The following is a 26,175-nucleotide window of genomic DNA, read 5'->3' on the forward strand; positions in this document are numbered from 1 at the left end:
CAATCCGAGGCTTCATTGGTTACAGTTGGTTTAGCTTCTCTATTGGTCAGTGGAGCTGTCCATCAAAATTAGAGCTCACCGTCTCCTTCCCTGGTGAATAGGCAAAGAACCTTAGTCTGTGCGCGCAGAAATGGGGGTGATTGAGGGAGATAAGAGCTTCTTTTGAGGAAGTGTGCTGGCAGAAGCAGTATGAATACTTCCTTTTTGTCAGTTAATCAGCTAATCGGGTTGAGTGTTAGCTAATCAGCTAAAGGGTTGAGTGTTGGAGAGAACAAGCCCAAATCATTGACCTAGTAAAGTCTCCTAGCCTCAGTTTGCTGGCCTGTAAGGTGAGACTCACGGGAGCTCAGAACAGTATTGTAACGGGTATGTGTCTGTGTGTGGTTTTGCTGGTGTCACCCAGTGACATTTGTTAGGTGGATGAGTTCTACACATCTGAATATGGCACAAGCGTTTGAGGCCACAGGTTTAGGTGGGGTGGGGTGGGGCGCCCCCCCCCCGCCAAGGCTGCTAGAAGAGGATTCGCCCTCACTGACCTGGGTTTGTGTGTGTGTGTGTGTGTTGTTGTTGTTGTTGTTGTTGTTTGAGGAACCAAGGATGAATTTAGGACTTAGGACCCTGTGCTTGCCAGGCAGGCGTGGCACCACTAAGCTACATCCTCGGCCCTTGGTTGGTTTTTTGAGACAGGGTCTCACTATGTACCCCAGGCTGGCCTTGAACTCACGATCCTTCTGCCTCAGCCTCCTCAGTGCTAGGGCAAATAGCCTGGGGGGTGCTTGAGTCTCACTTGTGCTAAAGGGAGGGAGAACCGAAGCCAAAAAAGGAGGCAGGAGAGACAAAAAGGGACTGGAAGACTGAAGGACAAATACAATATGGACCTTTTTGCCTTATTTACTTGTGTCTTCCCAGGACTCAGAACGGGTACATTGAAGTTTCTAAAACACATTCTGAGTAAATCAATGAAGCCAGGAAGTATTGATGAGAAACTGTAAGAAAGGGAGAAACAAGGTGAATAATCATGATCACTAGCTGGGTATCCCAGACCTCGCCCCTGAGCTGCCACTCACGCCTGTGTTGCCCTGGCAACCTTGTTTCCTGGTAACTTCAAAGTGGTGCTGTTGCTTGGAGACCCAGGGGTAGGGTGGAACTGTGATTTCCTGGGCTTTCTCTCTCCCTCTGGGGCCAGAATACTGTTCAACAACATTCCGCATACACCCACTCACACAGCTGGGCACCACACACACACACACACACACACACACACACACACACACGAAGTCATGGCATCTCTCTCTATTCCACTCCAGAATTTCCATCATCAACATTCTTGCAGCTCTACCCTGCCCTGACACAAAGCACCCTCACACACTGTCCTACATTTTTCTTTGCACAAACACACACTAGAACATGCTGTGATACAACTATGCCATTGCCACTACACACTCACACTGTGAGACACTTAAACTGCACTGTCACACATAGCCTCGCCCCAACTGATGTCCAGTATTTCATTGCAACTCCCCCCGTGCACAAGCACCGAGGAGTGACACACAGCACACACTTACATGCACAGGACCATGCTCGACACAGCCCCAACTCAGGTCCTCTGCACTCGCTGTTCCTTTGCCTAAGCCGGCAGCTTGCACATAACCATTTGGTTATTTTTTAAAACCCCACTTAGGTCTCTGGTGGAATGTCACCTACTTAGAGAGACTCTCCATCACCTCATGGCCAAAGCTGCAACACAGAGTCTCACCAGGTTGCCTGGGCTGGCGCTGAACTCCTAGGCTCCAGCAATTCTTCTGCCTCCTGAGTAGCTGGAACTACAGGCATGAACCATAGCACCCCACTTAGCCTGCACTCTTTAACTACTTATTTGTATTTCTCTTCAAATATCAGTGTCAACGTTGATGTCAACATTATTTGATGGCATTTCTCCCCTGTAGAACATGGGCTCCACAAGAATAAATTCTCTGTCTGTTTCATTCCCTGCCATGTCCCTAGCTCCTGGCACAGCACCTGCCATCCACTAGGTGCTCAAACTGTAGGCTGAGTGAGACCTTCAGCAGCGATGCTGATTTGTGCCACATGTCTCAAGAAGACAGTTCTTCCTCTCACTTCTCAGAATTCTGTCTTCATGTCTTTACAGAAGTGTGCTTAAGATAGAGAGGCTCAGCAGGGTGTGGCGGTGCACACCATCATCCCAGCACTCTGGGAAGCTGAGGCAGGAGGCTTGAGAGTTTGAGCCCAGCCTGAGCAACTTAGTAATTTAGAAAGACTCTGTCTCAAAATACATACATGCACACATACGGGCTGAGGATGTGGCTCAGTGAGAAAGTTCTGGGTTCACTCCCTGAAGTCCTGAGTCAGTCCACCGTGCTGCCAGTACTTAAGAAAAGAACCATAGAGAGCAATATCTGCCTGTAAGTGGGGATGGGCCCAGGGCTCAGAACAGGGAAGTGAGAAGCTCAGGGTGAGCCTGCACCTATCCTTGGTTTATTGGCGTGCTCAAGAGACTAATTCACTTGACAAATGTTTTATTTTGTATTCGGCTTTTAATATTTGATTTTGCAGTGCTAGGGATTGAATCCAGGGCCTTGCACACTCTAAGCAATGTGCTCTACCACTGAGCTACACCTCCAGCCCAAAAAAGCCTTTTTTGAGCACCTACTGTGTATCAGAACTTGGGGCACTGAGGACCTAGCTGCGAACAAATAAGTCTTCTGGGCCAGGGATTTAGCTCAGTGGTTTCGCTGCCTGCTGCGCAAGCGTGAGGACCCAAGTTCGATCCCCAATACCAAAAAAAAAAAAAAAAAAAACACCAAATAACAGTCTTCTGGTGAAACCGACTTCCTAGTGGGGGGAAGTTTCAATCCTAGTAAGTGAGAGAGAAAGTGTTCATGGAACGTAATGAGAAATTTCAACAGTAGGAGCGGATGTCAAGGATACACAATTTGGGGGGGGTTGTTTTTGCAGTTTTATAGAATGGTCAGTGTTGGCCTCACTAGGAAGGTGAGATTTGAGAAAGGCATGGAGAGGCGAGGAGGTAAGTCAGGCACATGTGCAGGTACACCTTCAGGGCCAATGTCATTGGAGCATCGGGACACGGTGGGCTTTTACTTAGAGTCCCATGGAAATCCAGATAAAGGGTTGGAGTAGAGGACGATCGTGTTCTGATTTCTTGGGGGTTTTTTGTTTTGTTTTGCTTTTTGATACTGGGGATCGAACTCAGGACCTTGCACCTGCCAGGCAGGCACCACACCACTGAGCTGCATCCCCAGCCCACTGTTCTGATTTCTGAACCAGAGCTCTGTTTTGGCTGAGTTGGGTTTACGATGTTTTGAGACCCATGATATGGAGTACTTTTATTTTGTATTTCCACCTGAGATACCCATCTCGGGTTGGCAAAGAGAGCAAAGCGGGGGCGGCTCGGGCTCTAGTTTATTTACCCTTTGTCGTCTGGGCTTTAAATCAGAACCGCGGACAGCACCAGACCGGGCGCCCGTGGTTCTGTCCGCGGTGCTGAAGTGTTGCTTCTTTCCTGGCCTAACAAGACGCAGCTTCAAGTTCAAGAGGGACCTCGACTCTCACGTGTGTGAATTCTGAAACAGAGCCCTGCCAGGTCAAGCGGAGGGCTCCATGATCTTGCTTATCCTCTGTCTTCAGCCTCTCACACTTCCATCTTGTCCCATCCCCCAGGGCCCATGGGCCCCACATCTCCCCACCTCCTCTCCCTCTGTCTCCCTTTTGCTCGTTCTACTCAAGACACACAGGCCTCTTTGCTGCTCCCTGAAAACAACAAGCAGACACCCTAACTCAGGACATTTGCGTTTCCTGTTCCCTTTGCCTGTGCTGCTGCTCACCCTAGCCCTATTGGATTTTGACCCAGTCCCTCCCCCCTTCACCTCTTACCTCCAAGCTCATCTCCTGGTGGAGAGCCTCCCTGACCACCTTCTTTAAAGTGTTCACCGGGTCCCCACTGCACAATCTTACCTCTTCTCTCCTAGCATGACTTTTCTACAGATCACATATCAGCATCTCACATATCAGAGCTTCTAAGCCCTTACCTAAATTCTTGATCTCTAGTTTGGAATTCTGGATTTTTCAGATTTTTTTTTTTTTTGGTACCAGGAATCAAACTTGGGACCTTGCACTTGTGAGGCAGGCAGTGGCACCACTGAGCTAAATCCCTGGCCCCAGATTTTTCAGATTTTTGAAAGGTAATCGGGTGTAAATCATGTCTTGCATAACATCCCAACAGGAATCTGAGGTAACATCCCAAGTTTGGGGGTTTTTTTAATTAAATTCTTTTATTGGTACATTCTCATTGGGAATTGTACCTTTACATAATGCATCTTGGTTCTCATTTCTTTTCCCATTCCTAGCCCTCCCTTCACGCCCTCCACCCTTCCCTATTTACAAAGACTTTATTTCCATTTTTTCCATTTCTCATCATTTTTAACATCCCAAGTTTGAACATGGTATCTGCAGCAGAAAAAAATAATATTCACATCAAACAAAGTACATAAGAGCTTTACATAACCTCATGTCACTTCAGATCATGTTTTGCCATAAGGGAGTTATGGAAATATTTTGGGGGTTCAGATTTTTATAAAATTTGGGAGTGTGGATCTGTATATAGCTTATTTATCTTTATTATCTATCTGTTTGTTTGTTTTTTTAGAAATATTTCAGTTTATTTAAATGGTTAAGTAGGATATGAAACTGAATTTGTAGCCAGTACCAGAGAATGGACTCAACTGTTCAGTGTTTAATGAGAACAGCTTCTGCATAGGGTCCCAAGAGACTTACAGAAATGGGGCAAAAGCCCTAATATTAAGCAAATAAAATTCATATTTTAAACAGATTATACAAAACTTTATTTATACCCCATTTCCCTTTTTTTGATATTTAGAAAGTGTAGATTTAACAAAAGGTAGCCATATCCTTTCTATGTACAATGCTGATTATAATTATGCAAACAAAACTGTCAGTCTGTTACCTGTTTGGTTTTTTTAAGACAAGGTCTCACTTTGTAGTTAAGGCAGGCTTTGAACTCACTGCACAGCCCAGGCTGGCCTCAAACTCACAGAGATCCTCCTGCTTCAGCCTCCTGAGTGCTAGGATTACAGGCATGAACCACCATGCTGGGCTTTATCGGGTATTAGAGTATGAGCTAGAAGATGGGGAAGTGGTGAACAGCAGAGAAACAGCCTCTCTGAGATTTGGGATCCAGACGCTGGAATATACCAACATGAGGAAGAGGAGGAGGGAAGTGGGTCCCTAGGACCTAGCAAGGATTTGAAGTGAGAACTGAAGCCCATGAGGAGAGCAAAGAGAGAGACCTCAAGGCAGAAGGAGGTGCAAGTGGTGCTTTCCTCCTGAGCCCTGACTCACTGAACAGTAGGGGCAGCTTGAACCTGCAGACACATGGTGACTACTGACAACCCAAGTGGCCTCCATGGAGAAACACACTACTGGAATGGAGCAGTGGATGGATGTAGCCCACTGCAGTGACTGGTGAGTTATTTGGGTTCAGATGTTCCCCCAGGAGAGGGTGATTGGCTGGTAACCATCTTGGGAAGAGGCCAACTGAGCTGGGAACTCAGAGCAGCTGCAAGCTGGCTCCATCTAGTGCCTCCCAGTGTCAGGGTGAGGTGGAACAAGTTCAAGTTGGCAGGAGGTCAAGAAGCCAAATTGAAGCCAGCAGGGAGCTGAGTTGAAGATAGCAGGAGGCTGAACAGATAGGGTTTCATCCTCACAGCCAGAAACCAGCCTGAACTTCAGTGCAGGCTTGGACTGGTGCAGGCTTGCAAGGTGCAGGCTTGCAAGGTGCAGGCTTGCTGGGATTATCCACTATCCTGCTATAAATCTACAGGTGGCTTGCTGGGATTAATCAACAAGGATCTGGACTCTGTCTTCCCATTCTACTTATCAGTGACAGTAGAGACACACCCTGAAATGGACTTCTTTTTTCTTGTTTTGTTTTTTCTTGATTCTTTGTTCTTGTTTTTATATGAGCGTGAGTTTTTTGTTGTTCTGAGTGTGAGTGTTTTGTTGTTCTGTTCTGTTCTTGTTTTTATTTCTTCCTTCTTCTTCCCTCCTGTCTTCTTTACCAGTTTCCCAAAGTACACATATACTTCCTTTGTCCTGCAGTCTTGCTTCTAATCTCTTCCTCTTCTATTTCTCTATTTTCCCCCTAACCCTTTTAAATTTTTCTCCCCTGAGTATTGAGCGCATATTTACTGTATACAATTATTGAAGAATTGGTTCTTTAGGGCCTGGGATTTAGCTCAGTGGTTCAGCCATTGCCTTCAAAGTGCAAGGTCCCAAGTTCAATCCCTGGTACCAAAAATAAAATTGGTTCTTTAAAAGATTAAATAAAATTGGCAAACCTTTAGCCAACCTTGTCAATAAAGGAAAGAAAAGACTCAAATCCATGCAATTAGGGATGAAAAGGGGGAAATCACAACAGATCCTGCAGAAATCAAGAAGATCATCAAGATCATCAATACCTACTTTGAGAACCCATTTGTTTGTTTGTTTTGAGACAGGGTCTCACTATACAGTTCAGGCTGGCCTGGAACTCTCAGATCCTCCTGCCTCAGCCTCCCAAGTGCTGGGATTAGAGCTGTGCAGGACCACACCTGGCAAGAGAACCTGTATCTTAATAAGATGGAAAACACAGAAGAAATAGACAGATTCCTAGATACATACAAATTATCAAAGCTGAATGAAGATATAAAAATTCTAAATAAATCAATATCAGTCAATGGAGTTGAAGATGTAATTTAAAAACCTACCAACAAAGAAAAGCCCAGGCTCTGATGGATTCCTTGTTGAATTCTACAAGAAATTTATAGGAGACCTAGTGCCAATACTTCTCAAACTCTTTAATGAAATTGAAAGGAAAGCAATATTCCCAAAGTCAGTCCTCGAAGCAAGCATTACCCTGATACCAAAACCAGAGAAGGATCCAACCAAAAAAGAAGACTACAGGGCCGGGGATTTAGCTCATTGGTTTCACCACCTGCTATGGAGGTGCAAAGACCCGAGTTCGATCCCTGGTACCAAAAAAAAAAAAGAAGACTACAGGCCAATGTCCCTAATGAACATAGTTGAAAAGATCCTCAATAAGATACTGGCAAACAGAATGCAGCAAATCATCAAGATTATACACCAAGACCAAGTAAGATTCGCCCCAGGGATGTAGGGATGGTTCAACATATGCAAATCAATAAATGTAATACACTATATCAATAGAGCCAAGGACAAAAACCATATGATCCTCTCAATAGGTGCAGAAAAAGTGCTTGACAGAATCTAACACCCATTCATAATAAAAACTGTACAGAAATTTTGAATTGATGGTCTTTATCTCAATCTGACAAAAGCCATCTATGACAAACTGACAGCCAACATCATACTGAACGGACAAAGCTTTCACGCTAAAATTTGGAACAAGACAAGGATACCCACTATCACCACTCCTGTTCAACATAGTTTTGGGAAAAATATATATATATATATATAGTTTTGAAAACACTAGCCAGAGCAATTAGACAAGAGAAAGAAATAAAAGAAAAATAAGGATAGGAAAGGAAGAAGTTCAATTGTCATTATTTGTGGATGACAGGATACTCTACATAGAAGACCCCCAAACATCAAAACACTTGTAGCCTTAATAACCAAATTCAGTAGTGTAGCTGGATACAAAGTCAACCCTCACAAATCAATAGCATTCCTGTACATAAATAACAAACTCACTGAGAGAGAAATTAGGAAAGTAACACCTTTCACAATAGGATCCCTCAAAATGAAATACTAGGTATCAATCTAACAAAGGAATTAAAAGACCTTTACATGGAAAACTACAATACTCTGAAAAAGGACATTGAAGAGGATATCAAGGGCTGGGGATTTAGCTCAGTGGTTTTACCGCCCGCTGTGCAAGCTCAAGGACCCGAGTTCAATGCCCAGTACCAAAAAAAAAAAAAAAGAGGATATCAAAAAATGGAAAGATCTCCCTTGTTCTTGGGTAGGAAGAACTAATATAGTGAAAATGGCCACATTTCCAAAATTGTTATACAGATTTATTATTCTTAATAATTTACTATTATTTATTATTATTGCAATCCCAATCAAAATCCCAACAGCATATCTCGCATAATTAGAAAAACCATCCTAAAATTCATTTGGAACCAGAAGAAAGCAAAAACAATCCTGGGCAACAAAGGCAAGGCAGGGGCATCACAATCCTTAACTTAAAGTTATACTACAATGCTACTGTGACAAAAACAGCCAGGCATGGTGGTGCATGCCTATAATTCCAGCACTCGGGAGGCTGAGGCAGGAGTATTGCTGTGAGTTTGAGACCAGCCTAGGGTGCATAGTGATTTCAAGGACAGTCTAAACTACATAGCGAGACCTTGTCTCAAAACAAACAACAACAAAAAACACCAGCATGGTACCTGCAAAAAAACAGACCTGAGGATCAGTGGAACAGATTAAAAGATGCAGAAATAACTCCAGACATACTCAATCATCTTATCTTTGACAAAGGAGCCAAACATCCTCACTGGAAGAAAGCCTCTTTAATAAATGGTGCTGGAAAAGGTGGCTGTCCACATGCTGAAGATTAAAACTAGACCCATATCTTTCACCACACACTAAACTAAAATCAAAATGGATCAGAAATCTAAATATTAAAACAGAAACACTAAATCATCTGGAAAACAGAATAGATAGAACCCTTGAAGACATTGGTGTAGGCAAAGACGTTATGAACAAAACCCCACTAGCACAGCAAATATCATAAAGACTCAACAACTGTGATCTCATCTTATTAAAAAGCTTTTTCCCAGCAAAAGAAACCACCAATAGAGCGAAGAGACAACCCACAATGTGGGAAAAATTTTTTGCCAGGTGTTTCTCAAAGGGCTAACATGTAGAATATATAAAGAACTCAAAAAAATCAGACACCCCAAATTTAAAGACCCAATCCAAAAATGGGCATCTGAGATGAATACACACTTCTTAGTTGAAGAAGCAGAAATAGCAAATGAAGAAATGTTCAACATCACTGGTCATTCAAGAGATGCAAATTAAAACAATGCTGCGATTCCATCTCAGTCCAGAAAGAATGGCTATTATCAAGAAATCAACCAATAACAAATGCTAAAACAAACAACAAAAACAAAATGCTGGTGAGGCTGTGGGGAAAAAGAAAACCTTCTCCACTGTTGGTGGGAGTGTAGACTGGAGCAACCACTATGGAAATCAGTATAGAGATTACTTTAAAAGCTAAAACTAGAGGTTCCATTTGACCCAGCTATTCTCCTTATTGATATCTTCCCAAAAGATTTAAAAGCATCATACCACAGTAATATATCCACACCCATGTTTATAGTGGCACAGTTTGTAATAGCTAAATTTCATAAACAGCCCAATTTCCCATCAACTGATAAATGGATAAATAAGATGTGATTTTTTATTCATGGAGTACTACTCTGCCCTAAAGATGGATAAGCTTGAGACATTTCTAGCTAAATGGATACACCTTGAGACTGTACTCAAGTGAAATAAATTCAACACACATTTAAATATTTCATTCTTTCTCTGGTGTGAAAAACTGGAAGTGGAAATAAGGACCAAATTATATAATAAATATTTGGAAATGGGAAGAAAATGTTCAAAGGAGAAGGGGAACAAAGGAGAGGGGAAGGGAAAGGAAGGAAGGGACAAGAAAAAAAGAATAAAAGGAAAAGAATGGAAAAAAACCTTTGTAACTAAGAATGGGAAGAGAAGTAAAAGGGAGAGGAGGGAAATGGGAAAAGAAGAAAAAAGATACATCATGTACAGGTTCAAATTTCCTATGATGAATGTGAAGATTGTGTATATCTAAAATGTACCAATGAAAAAACACAGTTTATAAATTTTAAAACTACCTGTTTTTAAAAAATAAAGTTTTCTTTGGGGGAAAAAGAGTACAAGCTAATGTGGGCAGGGATTTGTGTCTGCTCATGGCCATGGTTCCTGTGATGAGAACTGAATATTTGTGTCCCTCCCTCTACAAAATTCATGTACTGCAATCCTAATCTCACAGGTGCTTGTATTGGAAGGTGGGGCCTTTGGTAGGTGATTCGGTCATGAGGGTGGTGCCCTCAAGAATGGGATTAGTGCCCTTATAAGCCAGAGAGCCAGTCCACCCTTCCTCCTGTGTCCTCACTAGACACCAAATCTGCCCATGCTGTAATCCTGGACTTCCTGGCCTCCAGAACCGCAGGAAACTTCTGTTGTGTGTAAACCACCAAGTCTATGGTATTTTGTTGTAACTGCCAGAGGAGACTAAGACAGCTTGAGATATGGTAGGTATCTACAATGTTTGTTGAAGAATGACAGACAGTGCCAGGCAAAGGGAACTGGATGTCCCTTTTCTGGTTCCCAGTGGTCTGTCTGAAGCCCCTGTCAGCCACAGTGTCTGTAGTTCCCTACCCCTTCTGTGGGGTTCTCAACAGTTAAGACTTCGGACCAGCTCACAGCTGTTCTGTTCTCACCCCCACATCCAGGTGTTCAGTGTGGGGGTTTCTAGTGCCTCTTAATATCCCCCTGCATGTTCAAGACCCCCAGGGTCCCCTCACTCTGTCCCTTCTGCCCTCTGAACACCAGCTGTTGTCACCAGCGGACCAGCTGCTTGGGAAACACAGGCATGCAAGGTCCCTCACTGTGGATTTGCTGAGTCAGGATTTTGACCCAAATCCCTAGTTCCCATAGCCCCACAACGCCTCCCTACAATTGTCCTCAGACAGACTGTGCCATCCACAGCCAGTTTCACAGCCATTGAGACCCCCGACTGCAGTCCTCCCTGTCCCACCCCTCACCCCCACGGCGGGGGGGGGGGCAGGCAAGAGGCCAGACTTCTGCTACAAACAGGTTTTTATTAAAGATGAGAAGCCAGGTGTTTATTAAAGATGAGGAGGGAGCAGAAAAGGGGGACAGTGCCTCCTCTGCCCACTGCCTTTGGCTGCTCACGGGAGGGGAGCCCCTCTGCTCTACCCCATGCTCCCCAAGATGGCACGTCTGCGTGAGGCCCAGGCAGAGTGGGCAAGGTGGACAGGTGGGTTCCGAGAAAAAAAAGTCCTTTCCCACAGCCCTAATAAATAAGAGAAGGGTTTGGGGAGTGCCCTGGGCACAGGCAAGTGGAGACACAGCACCCTGAACCCCAAAACCTCAACTGGGGCAAGCCCTGCTTAAGTAGGGATTGGGAGGGACTGGATGAGAGGGTACACACGAGGGAGGGGAAAAGGTACCCCAGGACCCTGCCATTGGGGAGCCTGTCCCCCACCCTAGCTGGGCTCTGTGATTCTGAGAGAGGACCTGGTGACAAAGGATGACCCCCCGCCCTCCTCCTGTGTGCACACGAGTAAACACGGGCGGTCCCCCATTGACTGGAATCATACCCACCCATTCTAGAAATTCTGAAAGCCAAGGGCTCCTATTGGGTGTTCAGACACTGAACACTGGCTGGAGTTGCAAAATTGCCTGAGGATTCCAGGAAGTGATAGGGAGACTCCCATTGGCTGGAATAAACTCTTTTTGGGGAGAATTCTGAGAAGTGGAGACTCATTGGCTGGGCAGTAGCCAATAGGGTCAAGTTTTAGCCCTTTAAAGGGCAGTCTTAAGGGAAAGTGCCCATCTGCAAGTCTACCTACAGAGAGGTCCCAGAAGGCAGAGGCAGGGGTTCTCGCAGTTGCCCCTCCAGCCATCTCCTGATATCTGAACCTGGCTGGGTTGGGAGGCAGGGGGCTTTGGCACTCTCATGGCACACGCACACACACGCGTGGGGGGGGGGCGAGAAACAGGGACAAGGGCAGATTCCGGGGTGGGGGTGGGGTCTCACAGCAGGTGGTCGCGGCTGGCAAACAGGTAAGGGCTGAAGTTGTCCCGGTGGAAGGGGGAGGGATAGAGTCCACTCAGGGTGTACAGGTCCCGCAGCAGGGGCGTGGGCAGCAGCAGCTTCCGGCCACGCCCCCCGCCCCCGCCCGGCCCCCCAGGTCCAGGGGAGGAGGGCGAGGGCCCCTGGCTGGGGGTTGGCGCCGGCGCGGGCAGGGGCAGGGGCAGGGGCAGGGGCGTTGGCTCAGACCTCAATCGAGGGCGGGGCACACGGGGCGACGAACACATGGCTGGGGCCCTGGAGGACACGCAGCTGGGCATCAGGTGGCCACGGCGGGCGCAGTTCTGCGGCTCTAGAGTTCAGGAGACAGAGAGCAGGGGATTAGAAAACATGGGCGGCGTCCAAGGAAGCTTAGGGGGATCTTTTGCCAGTGGCTGCCCATGGGGAAGTCCCACTGCCACTGTTTATCCCACACACACACTTCCTCGGTACTCACTGGATGGGGTGAGCCGCGCCGGTGTCGAATGCGGCCTGCAGGCCTCCGGTTCCTGAGACAGAGATGCAGAGGGAAGGGGCTAGAGGATCCCTGGACCCCGCCTTCGGAGGCAAGAGAGGCTCAGCCGGCAGAGCCCCGTGGAAAAGACAAAACAGAGTCGTATGGATAAGTGCTGCCCCTTTGGAACAGGAGGGACAGGAGAGGAGGGCACACTTCCACTCTGGGCCATCCCTGCCGCAGGACCTGGCCCACAGATAAACACCCCTCACCTCCCCCGGCTCAGACACCCCCGCCTCTTGCCTGACTTCCTGCCTCTTGGCCCTCCACCCACCACCCTCTCCAGCCGGGAGCAGCCCCCGGCCCCCCTTACCTGGGCCACACTTAACTTTTCGAGGGGGCTCTCCATGGTGGGTGTGGGGCCCAGGTCCTCCCAGGGGGAGGGCCTTCGGCCAGAGGGTGGCCGGCTCTGGAAATTGTGGACGACACAGGTGACCTTGGACAGAAGAGGGGAGGCCTGAGGCTAGAAATGTAGGAGTTACAGAAACACCAGCCCTATCTTTCAGATAAAGAAACTGAGGCTCAGGTTTTCAAGAACAGGTAACATTTTCATGGCACTTACTGAGAGTCAAGAACCACTCTTTCCACCTTACTGAAAGGTCGGTAGTGTCATTATTTACCCCACAGGGCCAGGACTAATAAGGCTGTGTTTTCCAAGGTCAGGTTTCAACCTGTATTCATTTAAGTTTTTGTGGTTGCAGGGCTTCACACATACTAGGCAAACACTTTACTCTTCAGCTACAACCCTGTGTCATGTTTTTTGGGAGGTGTTTTTGTTTGGTTTTTAAAAACATTTTTTATTGGTACCAGGGGATCAAACTCAGGACCTTGTGCTTGTCAGGCAGGTGCGGCACCACTGAGCTAAATCCCTGGCTTGTTTGGTTTTTGAGACAGGGTTTCACTATGTAGTTCATGCCGGCCTCAGCTTCCATGGTCCTGGGATTATAGGTGCTTGCTACTATGCCCGGTTTAGCCTCATTTAAATGTTTGATATTTTAGCCGGGGTTGGTGTGCTGTGCATGCCTGTCATCCCAGCACTCAAGAAACTGAGGCAGGAGGATTACCACAAGTTTTTTGGGGGGGGTTTGGTACCAGGGATCAAACTTGGGTCTGTTTGTGAGGCAGGTGGTGGAAGCACTGATCTAAATCCCCGGCACAGTCACCACAAATTTGAGGCTAGCTGAGTGCAAAGCCAGTCTGGACTATATAGGGAGACCCTGTCTCAAAAAACAAAACAAAACAAAAAAATGTTTGGCATGAATTTTGACACCCTTCAACCCGAAATGAAGAATGAACCCAGGGAGCACTGAACTACATCACCAGCACTTTTTCATCTTTTAAAATGTGAGACACGTTCTCACTAAGTTGTCCGGGCTGGCCTTGAACTTGCTGAGATTACATGTATGTGGCACCAAGCCCACCATGAATTTTTAAAAAAATTTTTTTAGGCAGATTTTTTTTTTTCCTTTTTGAGACAGTATCTTTCTATCTATCTTTTTTTTTTTGGTACTGGGGATTGAACTCGGGTCCTTGCGCTTGCGAGGCAGGCAGCAGAACCACTGAGCTAAATCCCCAGCCCAAGACAGCATCTTGATATGTACTTCAGGCTGGCCTTAAAGTTGTGGCAAGCCTCCCGCCTTACACCATTGCAGATTATAGCCATACACCCCCTTGCCCAGCTTTGTTTGTTTGTACTAGAACCCAAGGCCTTCACATTGAGCTACACTCTCAACCATGTTTATTTGCGACAGAATCTCACTAATTTGCTAAATTGCCCAGGCTAAGTTTGAACTTTCCATCCTCCTGACTCAGCCTCCCAAGTGCTTGGGATTACAGGCATAAGCCACCATACACAGCAAGAATTTTGATTTTCTAAATATTTCATTAAAATATTTATCTTGCGCTGAGTGTTTTGGCGTTCACCCCCTTAAATTTGGCACTGGGGGGAGTGCCTCACCCTGATCTTGATGTTATTATTGTCTCACTTTACGGATGCGACCATCCATGCAGGGGCAGGTTAAAGGACTCGCCTGGGCTGGCAGGGTCTACACTTTCCACCATCATGCAGGCCTGCCTTGGGCTAGAAGGGTCAGGGCTGGGGTGTCTCCCATGCAAAACTGGGTGGGCGGGAACTCACCAGAAAGGTGGCGATGGCCGCCCCGGTTAGGAAGCCGGCCAGCACGTCAGACCAGTGGTTGCGGTACTCAGCCACGCGGACCACGCCCACCAGGAAGGCAGGGCACAGCAGGGCCAGGCAGAGGGAGGGCTTAACCAGGCGGGAGCCCTTCACGCGGAACACTAGGGTCACGTACATCTGTGGGGGCCACGCTAGTCAGGGACAGGCGCAGGAGAGGTCGCTGATCCGAGGGGACCTTTCTGGCTGGGGGCGTGGCCAGGGGTGGGGCTTTCGTGGAGAGGTCAGGATCTGGGGCTCAGGTGCTCCCCAAGACGGAGTCATAATATGGGAAAGAAGCTCCTTGGGTTAGGGCGTGGCCAGAGAACCAAGGGAGAGGCGTCAGGGCCAAAGGAGCAGGTTCAGGAACCCCAGAAGGTGGCATCCTGAGCCCAGGGGACCACTGGCAGGGCTAGAAGCTTCAGGGACCAGAAAAAGGAGTCAAAGCAACAGAGTCAAAGCAAAAGCAGAGGACAGTTAGAAGTCCTAACGCTGTCAAGAGTCAGGGGCGTGGGCAGGGCTCTGGGGGGCGGAGTCAAAACCCACCGCTCAGGCAGCCAGTCTTACTCAGGACCTGTAGCCTCAAAGAGCCAAAGAGCGGAGTCAATAGTCTCTTGGGCGTGGCATTGCTGGGGGCAGGGGGCGTGGCCAGACAGGACAAACTCAAGCTCAAGGGCGTGGGCTGAATGGGGGCGGAGTCAGAGGCGCCCCCCCCCGCTGGGTAGGCTCCGCCCCTGGGCTGGGCCACAGCATAGGCGGAGCTTCACAGAGGTAGGAGGAGCTCTCCAGGGTGCTCACCGCCGTGTAGGTGACCGCGTAGGCGCAGAGGGCCGCGTCCTTGCAGGGGAAGGCGCGGCGTGCGGCGGCCACCAGGCTGGGGCTCCCCGCGCAGGCGCCCTGGTCGGTGACAAAGCGGTCCGGCCCTGGCCGGTCAGGAGAGGGCGGAGGGCAGCCCAGGGCCGTGTAGTTGGGGCGGCACACGGACAGAAAGTGTGGCGTGGGGTTGCCAGTCACCACCTGTCCCGCGTTGGCAAAGATGGTCGTGGTGAAGAGGCCGAAGGAGTACACTCCTGGTGGAGGGGTACGGAGGGGGTCACCGCAAGGGCCCGGAGCTTCTAGCCCTTCCTCTTGAGAACCTCCTTGTGGCTCCATTGAGCCACTTGTTTCCTTGACCACCATAGAAGCACACCTGGGACCCTGTTATCCCTCGGCTAAGGTGTCCCTTCCTTTGGGACCACCATGATGGCTCCGCTCCCTTTGGTACATCTGATCTCATCCCTCTGGGGCTACCCCATGTCAGGAACCTATAGCTAGAGCTGGGCTGGGACCCCTCAACACCAACCAGCCCAATAGGACCGGGTCCATGTCTGGACTTCCTGGGAAGACTCTGATAACATTTCTGGGGCCCCGATACCTGCCACTGCACCAGCTCTTACCGAGTGGACCCCTCTCCCCCTGTGGCCCCACATGAGCCAGGGATGGGACTCCCTGGGGCAACCACTTGGGATCAACTCTGCTCCTCATGCTGTGACCAAGTGTGACAAGGGCTCCACTGAATGTGACTGGGAGTCTCATCTCCCTGCCCCATACACCATTTTGCTTGGCCACCACCATGTCCCTCCTTTTCCATGAGACTGCCCTGGTCTCATTTTGGGGGTCCCCATCCTCCAGTTGACACCCCGTCCTCCAGTTGGGTGGGGTAGACACCTCTAATGTCCCTGGAATCTCCCTTATGTCTGGTCTGAGCCCGGGTCCCTCTGCCCCCTGAAGACCCCAGCATGGCAATTTTAGGACTTCTTCCTTCCCACTTGCAATTCTCAACATGACTGAGCTGTTCGTAGCCCTTCACCTCTACGCCTGCCCCGCCCCCATCACCACAGGGCCGGCCCCAGACTTGCCGCTCACCCAGGAAGCGGACCAGCCTCCGCAGCGGGGGGCTGAAGCGACAGCAGGCCCCTGATACAATGGTGCTCTCCCCAACGACAGGGCTGGCTGAGGGTGGTGTGGGAAAGAAGGCCCGCGCCAACTCACCCAGCAGGATCTGTGGACAACACCGAGGTGGGGACTTCCTGGCTTTCAAACCCAGATGGCCACCAGCCCCCACCTTCCCTTCCCACCTCCTGGGAGGCGACCACCACCATCTCACCGTGAGGGTGGGCCCAGCAGTGACCAGGGCATAGATGAGGGCAGGAGGTGCTCGGCTGCTGGCCTCAGGCCCTGGGTAAGGCTTGGCATAGGTACTGTCATAGCAGAAGAAGCCCTGGGTGTGCACCGGGAAGGTGTCTGTGAACTCCAGGCGGTAAGCAAGCAGGACCACAATGCCCAGAAGAACAGACTGTGCCCAGCCAGGGCAGGAAGAGGCAGACAGGGAGAGAGAAGAGATGGTCAGAGGCGTGGAAGCCAGGAGACAGAGACACAGAAATGGAGGGAGAGAGAGACCCTGGAAGACAGACGGAGACCACCCGGGCATGGTGGTGCCTGCCTGTCATGCTAGCACTCGGGAGGCTGAGGCAGGAGGATCGCCATGAGCTCAAGGCTAGCCTGGGCTACATAGTGAGATCGAAGTCAGCCTGAACTTCATAGTGAGACCTTGCCTCAAAAATAAATAAATAAATAAATAAATAAAGTGGACAGAGACCAAGACAAAGAGGAGTGAGAGAGACAATGAGGGGAGAGAGGTAGGAGGGAAAGTTAGAGAAGGACTTGGGGGAGATGGAGATAGAAATACAAGTCAGGAGAAGAGGCAAAAAAGAGAAGAGAGAAGAAGGAAGGAAAGGAAGGGAAGGGAATAGAGAGAGGAAAGGTGGACATGGGAGAAACTGAGGCCCAGGTACCTAGAGCCCTTCAGTATGGGTGGATGGGGCAGACAAGGACACTTCTGAGCCCAAGCCACTTCTCAAGAGAAAGAGGACAGCAGTGGAGAGCCCGGGGTGACAGGGAGGAGGTGGAAAATGGTACAGGGGTGGCCTGGTGAGGAGGGCCTAGGGTTGGGCAGTCGGGAAGACAGGTGTGTCCCCTCTGGGAAGGGTCCTGAGGTCCTCACCTCCACAAAGACAAAGCAGGGAATGATGGAGAAGCTCCTTTTCAGGTGCGGTCTCCCTCCCGCCATGGTTGAAGGCTGGGCCTGTGAAGGCGCAGAGGGGTGGGCGCTCCAGGCGGACCACAGGGACCCTGGCCCCATCTCTGAGCCTTGTGGCCGCCAGGAACTCTGGCTCCACATCCTCGAGCCTTGTGGCCATGCCTCTGCAATCCGGGTCCTGCCCCGTTGGCCCCTGCTGGGACCCCCTTCCTGACACCACCTGCCCAGCCTCCTCTGGACTCCAGAGATGCTATAGTGGCCCCCTGCCTCTGTGGCCAGAACAGAGACTGGGACCCAGGCATCTTAGGAGGACCCCTCCCCCTCAGCCTTGGCAAGGGATTCCAGCAGCCAGGTGGAGACCCCTTCCCCTCAGCCCCTCCGCTGTCCTCTCAGGCCTGGGGTCTGGTGCGGGCTGATAGCCAGGGCCTCCTTCTCTCCCAGCTTCCTCCCCATCCTCCCCCTCCTTCTAGCCCCCTTGCCTCCCCCCTCTTGCTCAACTCAACCCTCCCCTGGTGCATCCTCATGCCCCAGCACTTTAGGGGCAACAGAGTCACACCTTCTGACCCCCATTGTTCCCCTGGATCTCACCTGTGAAGGTGCCCTAGGGCTTCCTACAGGCTGCCCCCACCACCACAGATTCACAGCCGCTGCCGGCAGCCAGCAGGGCGGGGATGGTCACCTCCATCATGCAGGTGGGGAAGCTGAGACCCAGGGAGGAGAGGGTAGCCACTCTGCGTTCGGCGCTTCATCCACAGGTTACTCTGTAGGGTAACATGGAGGGTCAGATGCCCAGAGTCACCAATGCTGGGGCTGCCCGTGTGCATGCAACTTAGCTAGATTTTCATCCCAGACACCACACACACCACACACACACACACACACACACACACACACACACGACATGGCGTCCATCACAATAACCAGGCATCCTGTGCTGGGCACCTGCCTTGCAGTGCACAAGACAGGCCCAGCTCATTCACACAGGTCCCCAACACCCACATCACTCACCACCACACTCACACACACATACACAACGCCTGTCATGGACACCCACACGGATCAAACATGTTCCCCCACATAAACATACAGGCAGAGACCCAACGCACAGCCCCAAACCCTCACCCTGCCACGGACTCGAGGCTGCCGACACACTTGAGTCACAGCAGAGTCACCTCACACAAGGGGAGTCACTGAACCGGTCACAGAGTCACACCCCCAGCTACCAGCACTCAATGACAGCCACACACATTAACAGTCTCTCATCTGGGCTGACAGTCATGGGAGACACATGGTGCCATCCACAGTCACAGCCACATGGTTACACAAGGGCACATACATGCAGCGTGACACACACACACACACAGCCACACAAGAAAGGCACACATGCCGGCATGCAGAATCAGCCACCCTCAGAATGAACACACAACAGCAGCCACACCATGACAGTCAAACGCACACAGCCGTCCTGACACCACGCCAGCCACGCTGTGAAAGCAGTCACACGGCAACCCAAGGAAGCCACAACATCACAACCACACGCACAGCAGAGCGTGATACCCACCACAGCAGCCACACGACGACAATCGCAGGAGACAGCCACACACTCGTGGACACACCCGGAGGGAGCCACACGGTCACAGTCACCCACAGTCATCCTCACCATCGCTGCTCAGCTCCTCAGGGCCAGGGTCCTCGCCAAGCTCCCCTCCCCCAGCCCCATGCGACGCCCCAGCTGGTCGCCTCCCCTCCCCCTCTTCGCGCTGTACCCGAAAAGATCCGATCGCAGGAACCGATGTCCCCACCGGGACAGGCAGATCGAGGGTAGGACGCCCCCAGGAGGGGGAGGGGGCGCCCCAAGCCCCTCCCCCGCCCCGTCTCTCCGTCCCCGCCGCTGCCTGAGCCCACTCCACCTAGACGACCTGGCGCAGCAGGACCGACGGACCAGTGGCCCAGCTGGCGGACGCGGGGCTGGGGACAAGATCCGCCGGGCCCTGCCGCGCGGCGCAGACTCCTAGGCGGGAAGGGGCGGGCCCTCTGGGCGCCTTATTTGCATAAACCAGTGGGGCGGGGATTCAGGGCGCTCATTAGCATGCCTGGGTGGAGCCTCTTTTCTTGGAGGCGGGGCGAGTTAGCACAGATTCTGTGAGAACGGAGAATGGAGGGCGAGGAGGACACTAGGATGGGAAGGGAGGGCTCCCCTCTGGGCCCTAGTTTTCCTACTTGGTATTGGTAGCCAGAGTCAGATCCCCAGGGCACCCTCCCCCACCAGAAAGGACCATGTGGAAAAGCCTGTCAGGCCACTCCTTCCTGGACAGACTGGCCCTGGACCTTGTCCTCATGCTGTCTCCTGACCCAAACGATCTCTGGGGTCTCTGCACCTGCCCTGACTCCCAGGAGTAACTTAGGGGTGAGGGGAGGTTCCCAGCATGGAAGCAGCAGGAGCAGGAGTCCGGGGTGAGGAGGGTCTCGGCTAGTTTATTTTCTCTCTGGAGGGCTCTTCAGGAAGAGCAGTCCCCGGCTCTTCAAGCTGTGGAGAGAGAAGGTGGTCAGGGCCTGGCCTGATCCAGGGGACCCCAAGATGCTCAGGCAGGGCAGGCCTGGAGGGGAAGGGTCGTGGGGGCCAGCGAGGAACCCCACCAGAAGGGAAGGCTCTGCTCTTGCCAAAAGGCGGTGGGTCCCAGTGGGATTCTGTGTCCCAGGAAGGGAGCCCAGGGCTCAGGCACCGGTGTCCCCTGTGTCCTGTGGGAGAGATGGGTGTAATTCTGGAGGCTCACGCAGGAATCCTGAATGTGAAGCTCTTAGTAATCTCAGAACGTGGCCCCGGTGTCCCTGGAGGTTATACCACAGTGGAACCATTATGGAAATCAGTGTGGAGATTCCTCAAAGGACTAAAACTAGAAACCTCATTTAACCCAGCTATTCCCCTTCTAGGGGTCTTCCTGAAAGAGTTAAAGACATTATATCACAGTGATCTATGCATACCCAGGTTTATAGCAGCACAATTCATAACAGCTAAATCTTGGAAGCAGCCTATGTGTCCACGAATAGATGGGTGAACAAAGAGAGTGTGTTATTCACACATGGTGGAGTACTACTCTGCCATAAAGAAGGATAAACGTGAGTCAGTCATCTGTAGGAAGATGGATGCACTTTGAGACCATAATGCTAAGTGAAGTAAATCAGACACACAAGTTTATATATCGCATGGTTTCTCTTATATGAGAAATCCAAAATATAAAGAACAAAATAAAAGACAGGTAATGGGAAGTAGGATAATAGGAAATGGGAAGGAGACCAAGAGATGGAGGGAGGGGAGAATGGGATGAAAAAAGAATTCAGATGTGTTAGGTACACACACCAACTCCACACAGGCATGCAGTCACTATGCACTGCAAACGTGTGCTAATGAAAAATAAAAATTGAAGAAAAAAGCCACAGTGATCCATGATCATGGCTCCTATATCCCTTGAATATGACCCAAAGTGACCCCACATGATGACTTCAGGGTACCCTCATTAACCTTTTTTTTGAGACAGGGTCTCGCTGGGTAGTCCAGGCTGGCCCTAAACTCACTATGTAGCCCAGGATGGCCTTGACTCTTTAAAAAGATCAGAGGGACCCTGAATGTGACTTTGAGAGACCTCTGGATGAAATCTTCAGTAACACATTATTGTAACCCCAGAACGTTACTTAATATGACTGGAAAGGTGGGACCCCCCACCCCAGTAGCACCTCTGGACCCAACCCCCCGTAAATGAAGCTGATGCTCAGCTCCTTACCCCTGAGGCTGGAGGTCCTGCAGGGGGCCTCTGAGTACATGGCAAGACCATCGATGGAATTCTGCAGCCCATGGACAGCAGACCTGTGGGAAGACCAAGAGATGGAGCCACTCAGGGGACCCCTGACTGCTCAGGGTGGGGACAGCAGCAGGGCTGAGGCCAGGGGAGCCATTGTAGGGCGAGTACTGGGAGGAGAGGAAAGTCCAGATTCCAGAAGTTGGAGCTGGAGTGGAGCAGATGAGATGAGGGTCGGGGGTCAGGGGTCAAGATCAGACTGGGGCCAGGCATCACCCTATGTCACTTAGTTCTTTCTGGAGGTCATCCTTCCAGTCATTGCTACCCAGCACTGCCTCCTCTCTCTCAGGACAGGCAGATGCCTCATATCCCTGCTGCTGCTGCTGCTGCTGCTGCTGCTGCTGCTGCTTCATCTTTGTCAGGGCCCAGTGGGAAGAGAAATCAGCCACAAGAATGATGATGGTGAACAGTAACCATTGTATGTAGCCTTTACTATACACCAGGCTGCATTCAAGCCCTCAGTTAAGCAAGCTGCCCAATCAGGAAGGGAGCATTGCTATTATACCCATTACACAGACAAACGCACTGAGGGCCAGAGAGGCAACGTGATTTGCCCATGGTCACACAGCGTAAGTGGCAGAGCTGGGAGTTGAACCCAGCCTCCAGTCAGACTCCCACACACCCGCACCTCCTGCAGGGTCCCCCTTCCTCCACTACCCCACCTCTGTCACTCACCTTGCGACACTTCACCTGTGTTCTCTGCAGCTTCTTGATGTTGGAGAGATTCTCTGCGATCTCATCCTCCTGGGCCTCTGTGGGGGGATGGGGCTCGGGGGGACGGGGGTGGCAGAACAGCCCCCCTGTGGGTTTTGGGGTCTGGGCACTCACGGAGCTTCTGGTAGATGAAGGTCACCTCCTCCCGTGCCAGCTCCAGCTCCTCCCACAGGAACTTCTTGCTGAGGGGATGGGCTGTGAGGCCACCCCTGCCCATTCCAAGCCTCCTCCGCTCCTGGGTCCCCATCTGTCCAACCACCCAGGCTCTGTCCCCCTCCCACTACCACCCCCCTCCCCGGCCCTGTCCCCTCCTCAGGGCCTCCAGCCTAGCCACCCCTTGCCCGGCCTTCAGCGCCCCACCTCCGGGCCCTCCCCCACCGGCACCCCCACCTCCAGCTCCCCTGGCTTCCTTCCCATCCCACCCCCAGCCTCCTGTCTTCCCTGCCTTCTGTCCTCCAGTCCCCCCACACCCTCTCCACAGCCGCCTGTCTCCCCCAGGCCTCCTACCCCTTCCTGCTGTCCCCCAAGCCTTCCACATCCCCCCCAAGGTGGCTCTGATCTGGACCCGTCCATGGCCCTCTCCTGTTCTCCACCCTGGCCTCCCGCCAGCACCCACCTGTCCCGGATCTCCTGGGCCAGCAGCTGCAGGCAGCTAGTGGTGTGCAACCACCGCAGCTCCTCGCCATCTCGCAGGGTCCTTTGCAATCCCCGCAGGCCTTGCGCCAGGGCCCCGTACAGCTCCTGCTGACCCTGCTCTGTGCCCCGTTTGTGCCCATCGGTCTTGCCCTGGCGCCCCTTGGGGTTCAGCACCTCTTCGGAGAAGGTGGGACCCTGATGGAACCCTGGGCAACTTTTTGTTATTTTTTTGAGACAGGGTCTTGCTATGTAGTGCAGGCTGGCCTTGAACTCACTGTGTAGCCCAGGCTGACCTCAAACTCTCAGTGATCTTCCTGCCTCAGCCTCCTGAGTGCTGGAATTACAAATTTGCAACACCACACGTGGCTCCCCGAGGCAGCTTTGAACTCAGCTTGCCCTAACCTTGGCCTGACCTTGACCTTGACCTCAGACTCCCCCAACTCTGAGCCTGGCCTGAAACTGATGACCTTGGCAGCATCAGCTTCCAGCCTGACCTTGACTTCCATCCGCCCAGAGCTCACCTTCAAGCTGCTGGATCTTGATCTGTTGCAGGCAGCTTTCCTTCTCCAACATGGTCACCGAGTGGTTCAGGAACTCAAAGGCCTGGGTGGAAGAGGCCAGGCCTGGGACGGTAAGGAAGGAAGCGGGGAGGGGAGTGGAACAGAGGCTGCTGGGGCCGAGCACGGTGCTGCACCTTGGTCTGAGTTTGTAGCTGGCTCCTGAGTGACTCCAGTTCACACCACAAGAGCTTCTGCGAGTCGGGAATCATCCTGGTGGACTGGCCTGAGGGCGGTCAGCAGGGCTCCGAGAGGGGACAGGCAGTGGCCCACTGAGCCCCGCGGGGACGGCGAGTGGGCAATGATGGGGTTATGGAGGCCAGGGCGGAGGGCCAGGTGGGAGCTAGGCTGCCCCCCCACCCCCCGCACAGCCTCGTTGGTCCCCCTACCTTTGGCCGTGGGATTCCTGGTCTCTGAGGGTTTCTAGGGAACGAGGACAAGAGGGGAGTAGAAGTTTGCCCCTGCGGTGCTCACAGTGACCCAGATCAGAGGATTGGACAAAAGTTCGGCGTGTCCCAAGCCATGAGTGCAGGCAAAGCTGCCTCTGGTCCACTCATGCACCCCACGCCTCGCATGGCCTGCGCATGCTCAGAAGTCCACTTCAGTACACGCCCCATGCTTGTGGGCCTGTGGGTTGCCCCTGATGGCAGATGCCAGCCCTGTCTCTCGCTTTAGGGGCAAATGATGTCTACTGTGGACATCACAGCACTGGGCCCACAGTGGCCAAACTGGAACCTGAGCCACAAAGAAACAGCCACGCACACTAACCCACAAGGCCACACGCACCTCAGACACAAGCGCAGCCACTCATGCATACAGTGGAGTCACACCCAGAGGCCACCATGGAAAAGACCCATTGAAACCAGCCGCAGTGGCCCACACCTGTAGTCTCAGCACTCAGGAGGCTGAGGCAGGAAGACTGCTGTAAGCTCAAGCCCAGCCTGGGCTACGTAGTGAGACCCTGCCTCAAACAAAGCAAAGACACAACTGCGCATTTCTTCCATTCCTCCCTTCCACAGGGGAGATCCCACAGGCCACTGTTCTAGGTACTGAAGGCACACAGTGTGACATTGGTTGACAGTTGCCCCATCCTACTGTCCCTTCCCTAAGCCCCACAATGATGGATGGCAGTGGTTGTCTGGATGGAAGGGGTTTCCTAGATGGAGGTGACCTTGGCTGTGTCACAGTGCCACTTCAGGAGGTTGTGGTCCTGATGGGCCTCCTTCTGGAGGTCCAGGTCGGCAAAAGAGGGAGCCATGTGCACCTGCAGCCCGGAGCCAACCTCCAGCTTTCAGTCCCAGCTCCTCATACTGCTTTCCAAACAGGGGGCTGCTCCAGTCTCAGGCTGTGGGGTCCTGGACCAATGAGTCAGGCAGTCCAAAGCCTTGTCTGAGGGAGACCCTAGCGGTGAGGGACAGCCCAGAGCAGGTCCTGCATCCCAGCCCCTCCCAGCCCTCCAGCCCCAGGGCGGCTCCATGTCAGACCTTGGTACTTGTCACATGTCCTGCTGTCATCCGATGAACACATGCTGGAGGGCAAGGGAGGGAAAGAGCGACAGGGTATCAAGTAGTAAGGGTCCCGGGGCAGGCCGGTCAAAAGGGAGTCGCTGTGAAGAGGGCAGATGGGGGCTGCTTTGAGGCCAGCCCTGTGTTCCAGCACTCCCAGATTCTCCCCAAACCCTCCAGAGGCCTCCACCTTGACTGCTCAGCTTCTCTGTGGTGGCAGGAGCTGGGGCTGGATAAGGGATGACATCAGACCCCTGGTTGAGTTGGACAGTGAGAAGGACCAAGAAGATACCACAGAAATAAATGAGGCCCTTGCAGAGTGCTCTAGGAGGCTGAGGAAGGAGGATTGCAAGTTTGAGCCCAGTCTGGGGAACTTAGCAAAACCTTGACTCAGGGCAGGTTTGCCAGAAAAACTTCCAGGTGAAGGGATCCTTGTACTGGGTCACACTCATCCAGGTCCTCCAAACCTTCTAGACTTTTCTGTTGCTATTGCTGGGCCCGCTGACTGGGTGTTCTTCCCCTGACTCAGTCTCCCTAGAGGACTCATATACCCTTCAAAACCCTACCCAGCATGTTCTCTGTAAAATCTTTCTTAATCTTTTTTTTTCCTGAGACAGTATCTCTCTCTGTAGTCCAGGCTGGCCTTCAACTCCTTATGTAGCCCAGGCTGGCCTCGAACTCACAGAGATCCTCCTGCCTCAGCCTCCAGAGTGCTGGGATTATAGACATGCATCACCACACCCGGCCAGTGTTTGTTCTTGAGTATCATGCTGAAAGGCTGGGGACCATGGGAGCCCTTAGAGGCTTGGAGAAGGAAAAGGTAAAAGCGTTTTGGAGTGTCAACTGAAGGCAGGTCCCCAAGCCTGTATCCTGTCTCCCACTACGGTCTTGGCCACTGATGCTTCGGCTGCCTCTCCTGGGAGAATTCTTTCGGGAGGGGGCGGTACCATCAGACTAAGCTCCGCCCCCGGGCCATGAACCCGGCGCCCGCCAGACTCCCGACCCCCTCCTACTCCCACCTGCCACATAGCACCTGTTCTTGCTCTCCCATGCGGGACCGCGAAGTTAGTCTCTAGCTATGAAGCTGAAATTTGATCCCGTTGGGACTCCATCACATTAAAGCACAGACACTGAAGGCAGTCACAGAGAGGGGTGTGGCAGACGTTTTATCCCCGCCCTCTTGTTGGATGGGACGGTTTCATTGGTGCTTT

General features: G+C 51.6%; 2 protein-coding genes across 3 annotated transcripts; both read right to left on the reverse strand.

The window, feature by feature from the left end:
- Nucleotides 1-10,917: 10,917 nt before the first annotated feature.
- Plppr2 (phospholipid phosphatase related 2) lies at nucleotides 10,918-18,458 on the reverse strand. Of its 2 annotated transcripts, none has more exons than XM_004865579.4 (9): nucleotides 18,287-18,458; nucleotides 17,663-17,743; nucleotides 16,766-16,954; nucleotides 16,525-16,660; nucleotides 15,418-15,689; nucleotides 14,584-14,760; nucleotides 12,776-12,882; nucleotides 12,390-12,441; nucleotides 10,918-12,245 (listed from the first exon to the last, which is right to left on the reverse strand). In XM_004865579.4, the coding sequence occupies exons 2-9, from the start codon at nucleotides 17,726-17,728 to the stop codon at nucleotides 12,213-12,215; spliced, it is 1,032 nt and encodes a 343-aa protein (XP_004865636.1). In that variant the 5' UTR covers nucleotides 17,729-17,743; nucleotides 18,287-18,458; the 3' UTR covers nucleotides 10,918-12,212. The 2 variants fall into 2 exon arrangements, with proteins under 2 accessions (XP_004865636.1, XP_021100638.1); XM_021244979.2 differs by having other exon boundaries at nucleotides 12,760-12,882.
- Ccdc159 (coiled-coil domain containing 159) lies at nucleotides 18,324-26,044 on the reverse strand. Its single transcript, XM_087201685.1, is given in 15 exon segments — nucleotides 18,324-18,459; nucleotides 20,077-20,225; nucleotides 20,336-20,437; nucleotides 21,478-21,560; nucleotides 21,769-21,905; nucleotides 22,228-22,304; nucleotides 22,381-22,448; nucleotides 22,883-23,078; nucleotides 23,424-23,505; nucleotides 23,597-23,685; nucleotides 23,849-23,882; nucleotides 24,631-24,848; nucleotides 24,944-25,065; nucleotides 25,155-25,193; nucleotides 25,984-26,044. Coding segments are annotated over 14 exon segments (1,284 nt in total). The 5' UTR covers nucleotides 26,016-26,044; the 3' UTR covers nucleotides 18,324-18,459; nucleotides 20,077-20,220.
- Nucleotides 26,045-26,175: the final 131 nt, after the last annotated feature.

The sequence above is a fragment of the Heterocephalus glaber genome, unplaced genomic scaffold (genome assembly GCF_053883595.1).
Source record: "Heterocephalus glaber isolate CG9 unplaced genomic scaffold, H.glaber_assembly_v1.0 deba00001760, whole genome shotgun sequence".
NCBI classification, from domain to species: domain Eukaryota; kingdom Metazoa; phylum Chordata; class Mammalia; order Rodentia; family Bathyergidae; genus Heterocephalus; species Heterocephalus glaber.

Coding starts and splice junctions, on each gene's coding strand:
- Plppr2 (XM_021244979.2), bottom strand. CDS start 17,728: ATGGCGGGAGGGAGACCGCACCTGAAAAGGAGCTTCTCCATCATTCCC. Junction 15,690..16,524: donor GAGGCTGGTCCGCTTCCTGG/GTGAGCGGCAAG, acceptor CCCCTCCACCAG/GAGTGTACTCCTTCGGCCTC. Junction 12,442..12,759: donor AAAAGTTAAGTGTGGCCCAG/GTAAGGGGGGCC, acceptor TCTCTGTCTCAG/GAACCGGAGGCCTGCAGGCC.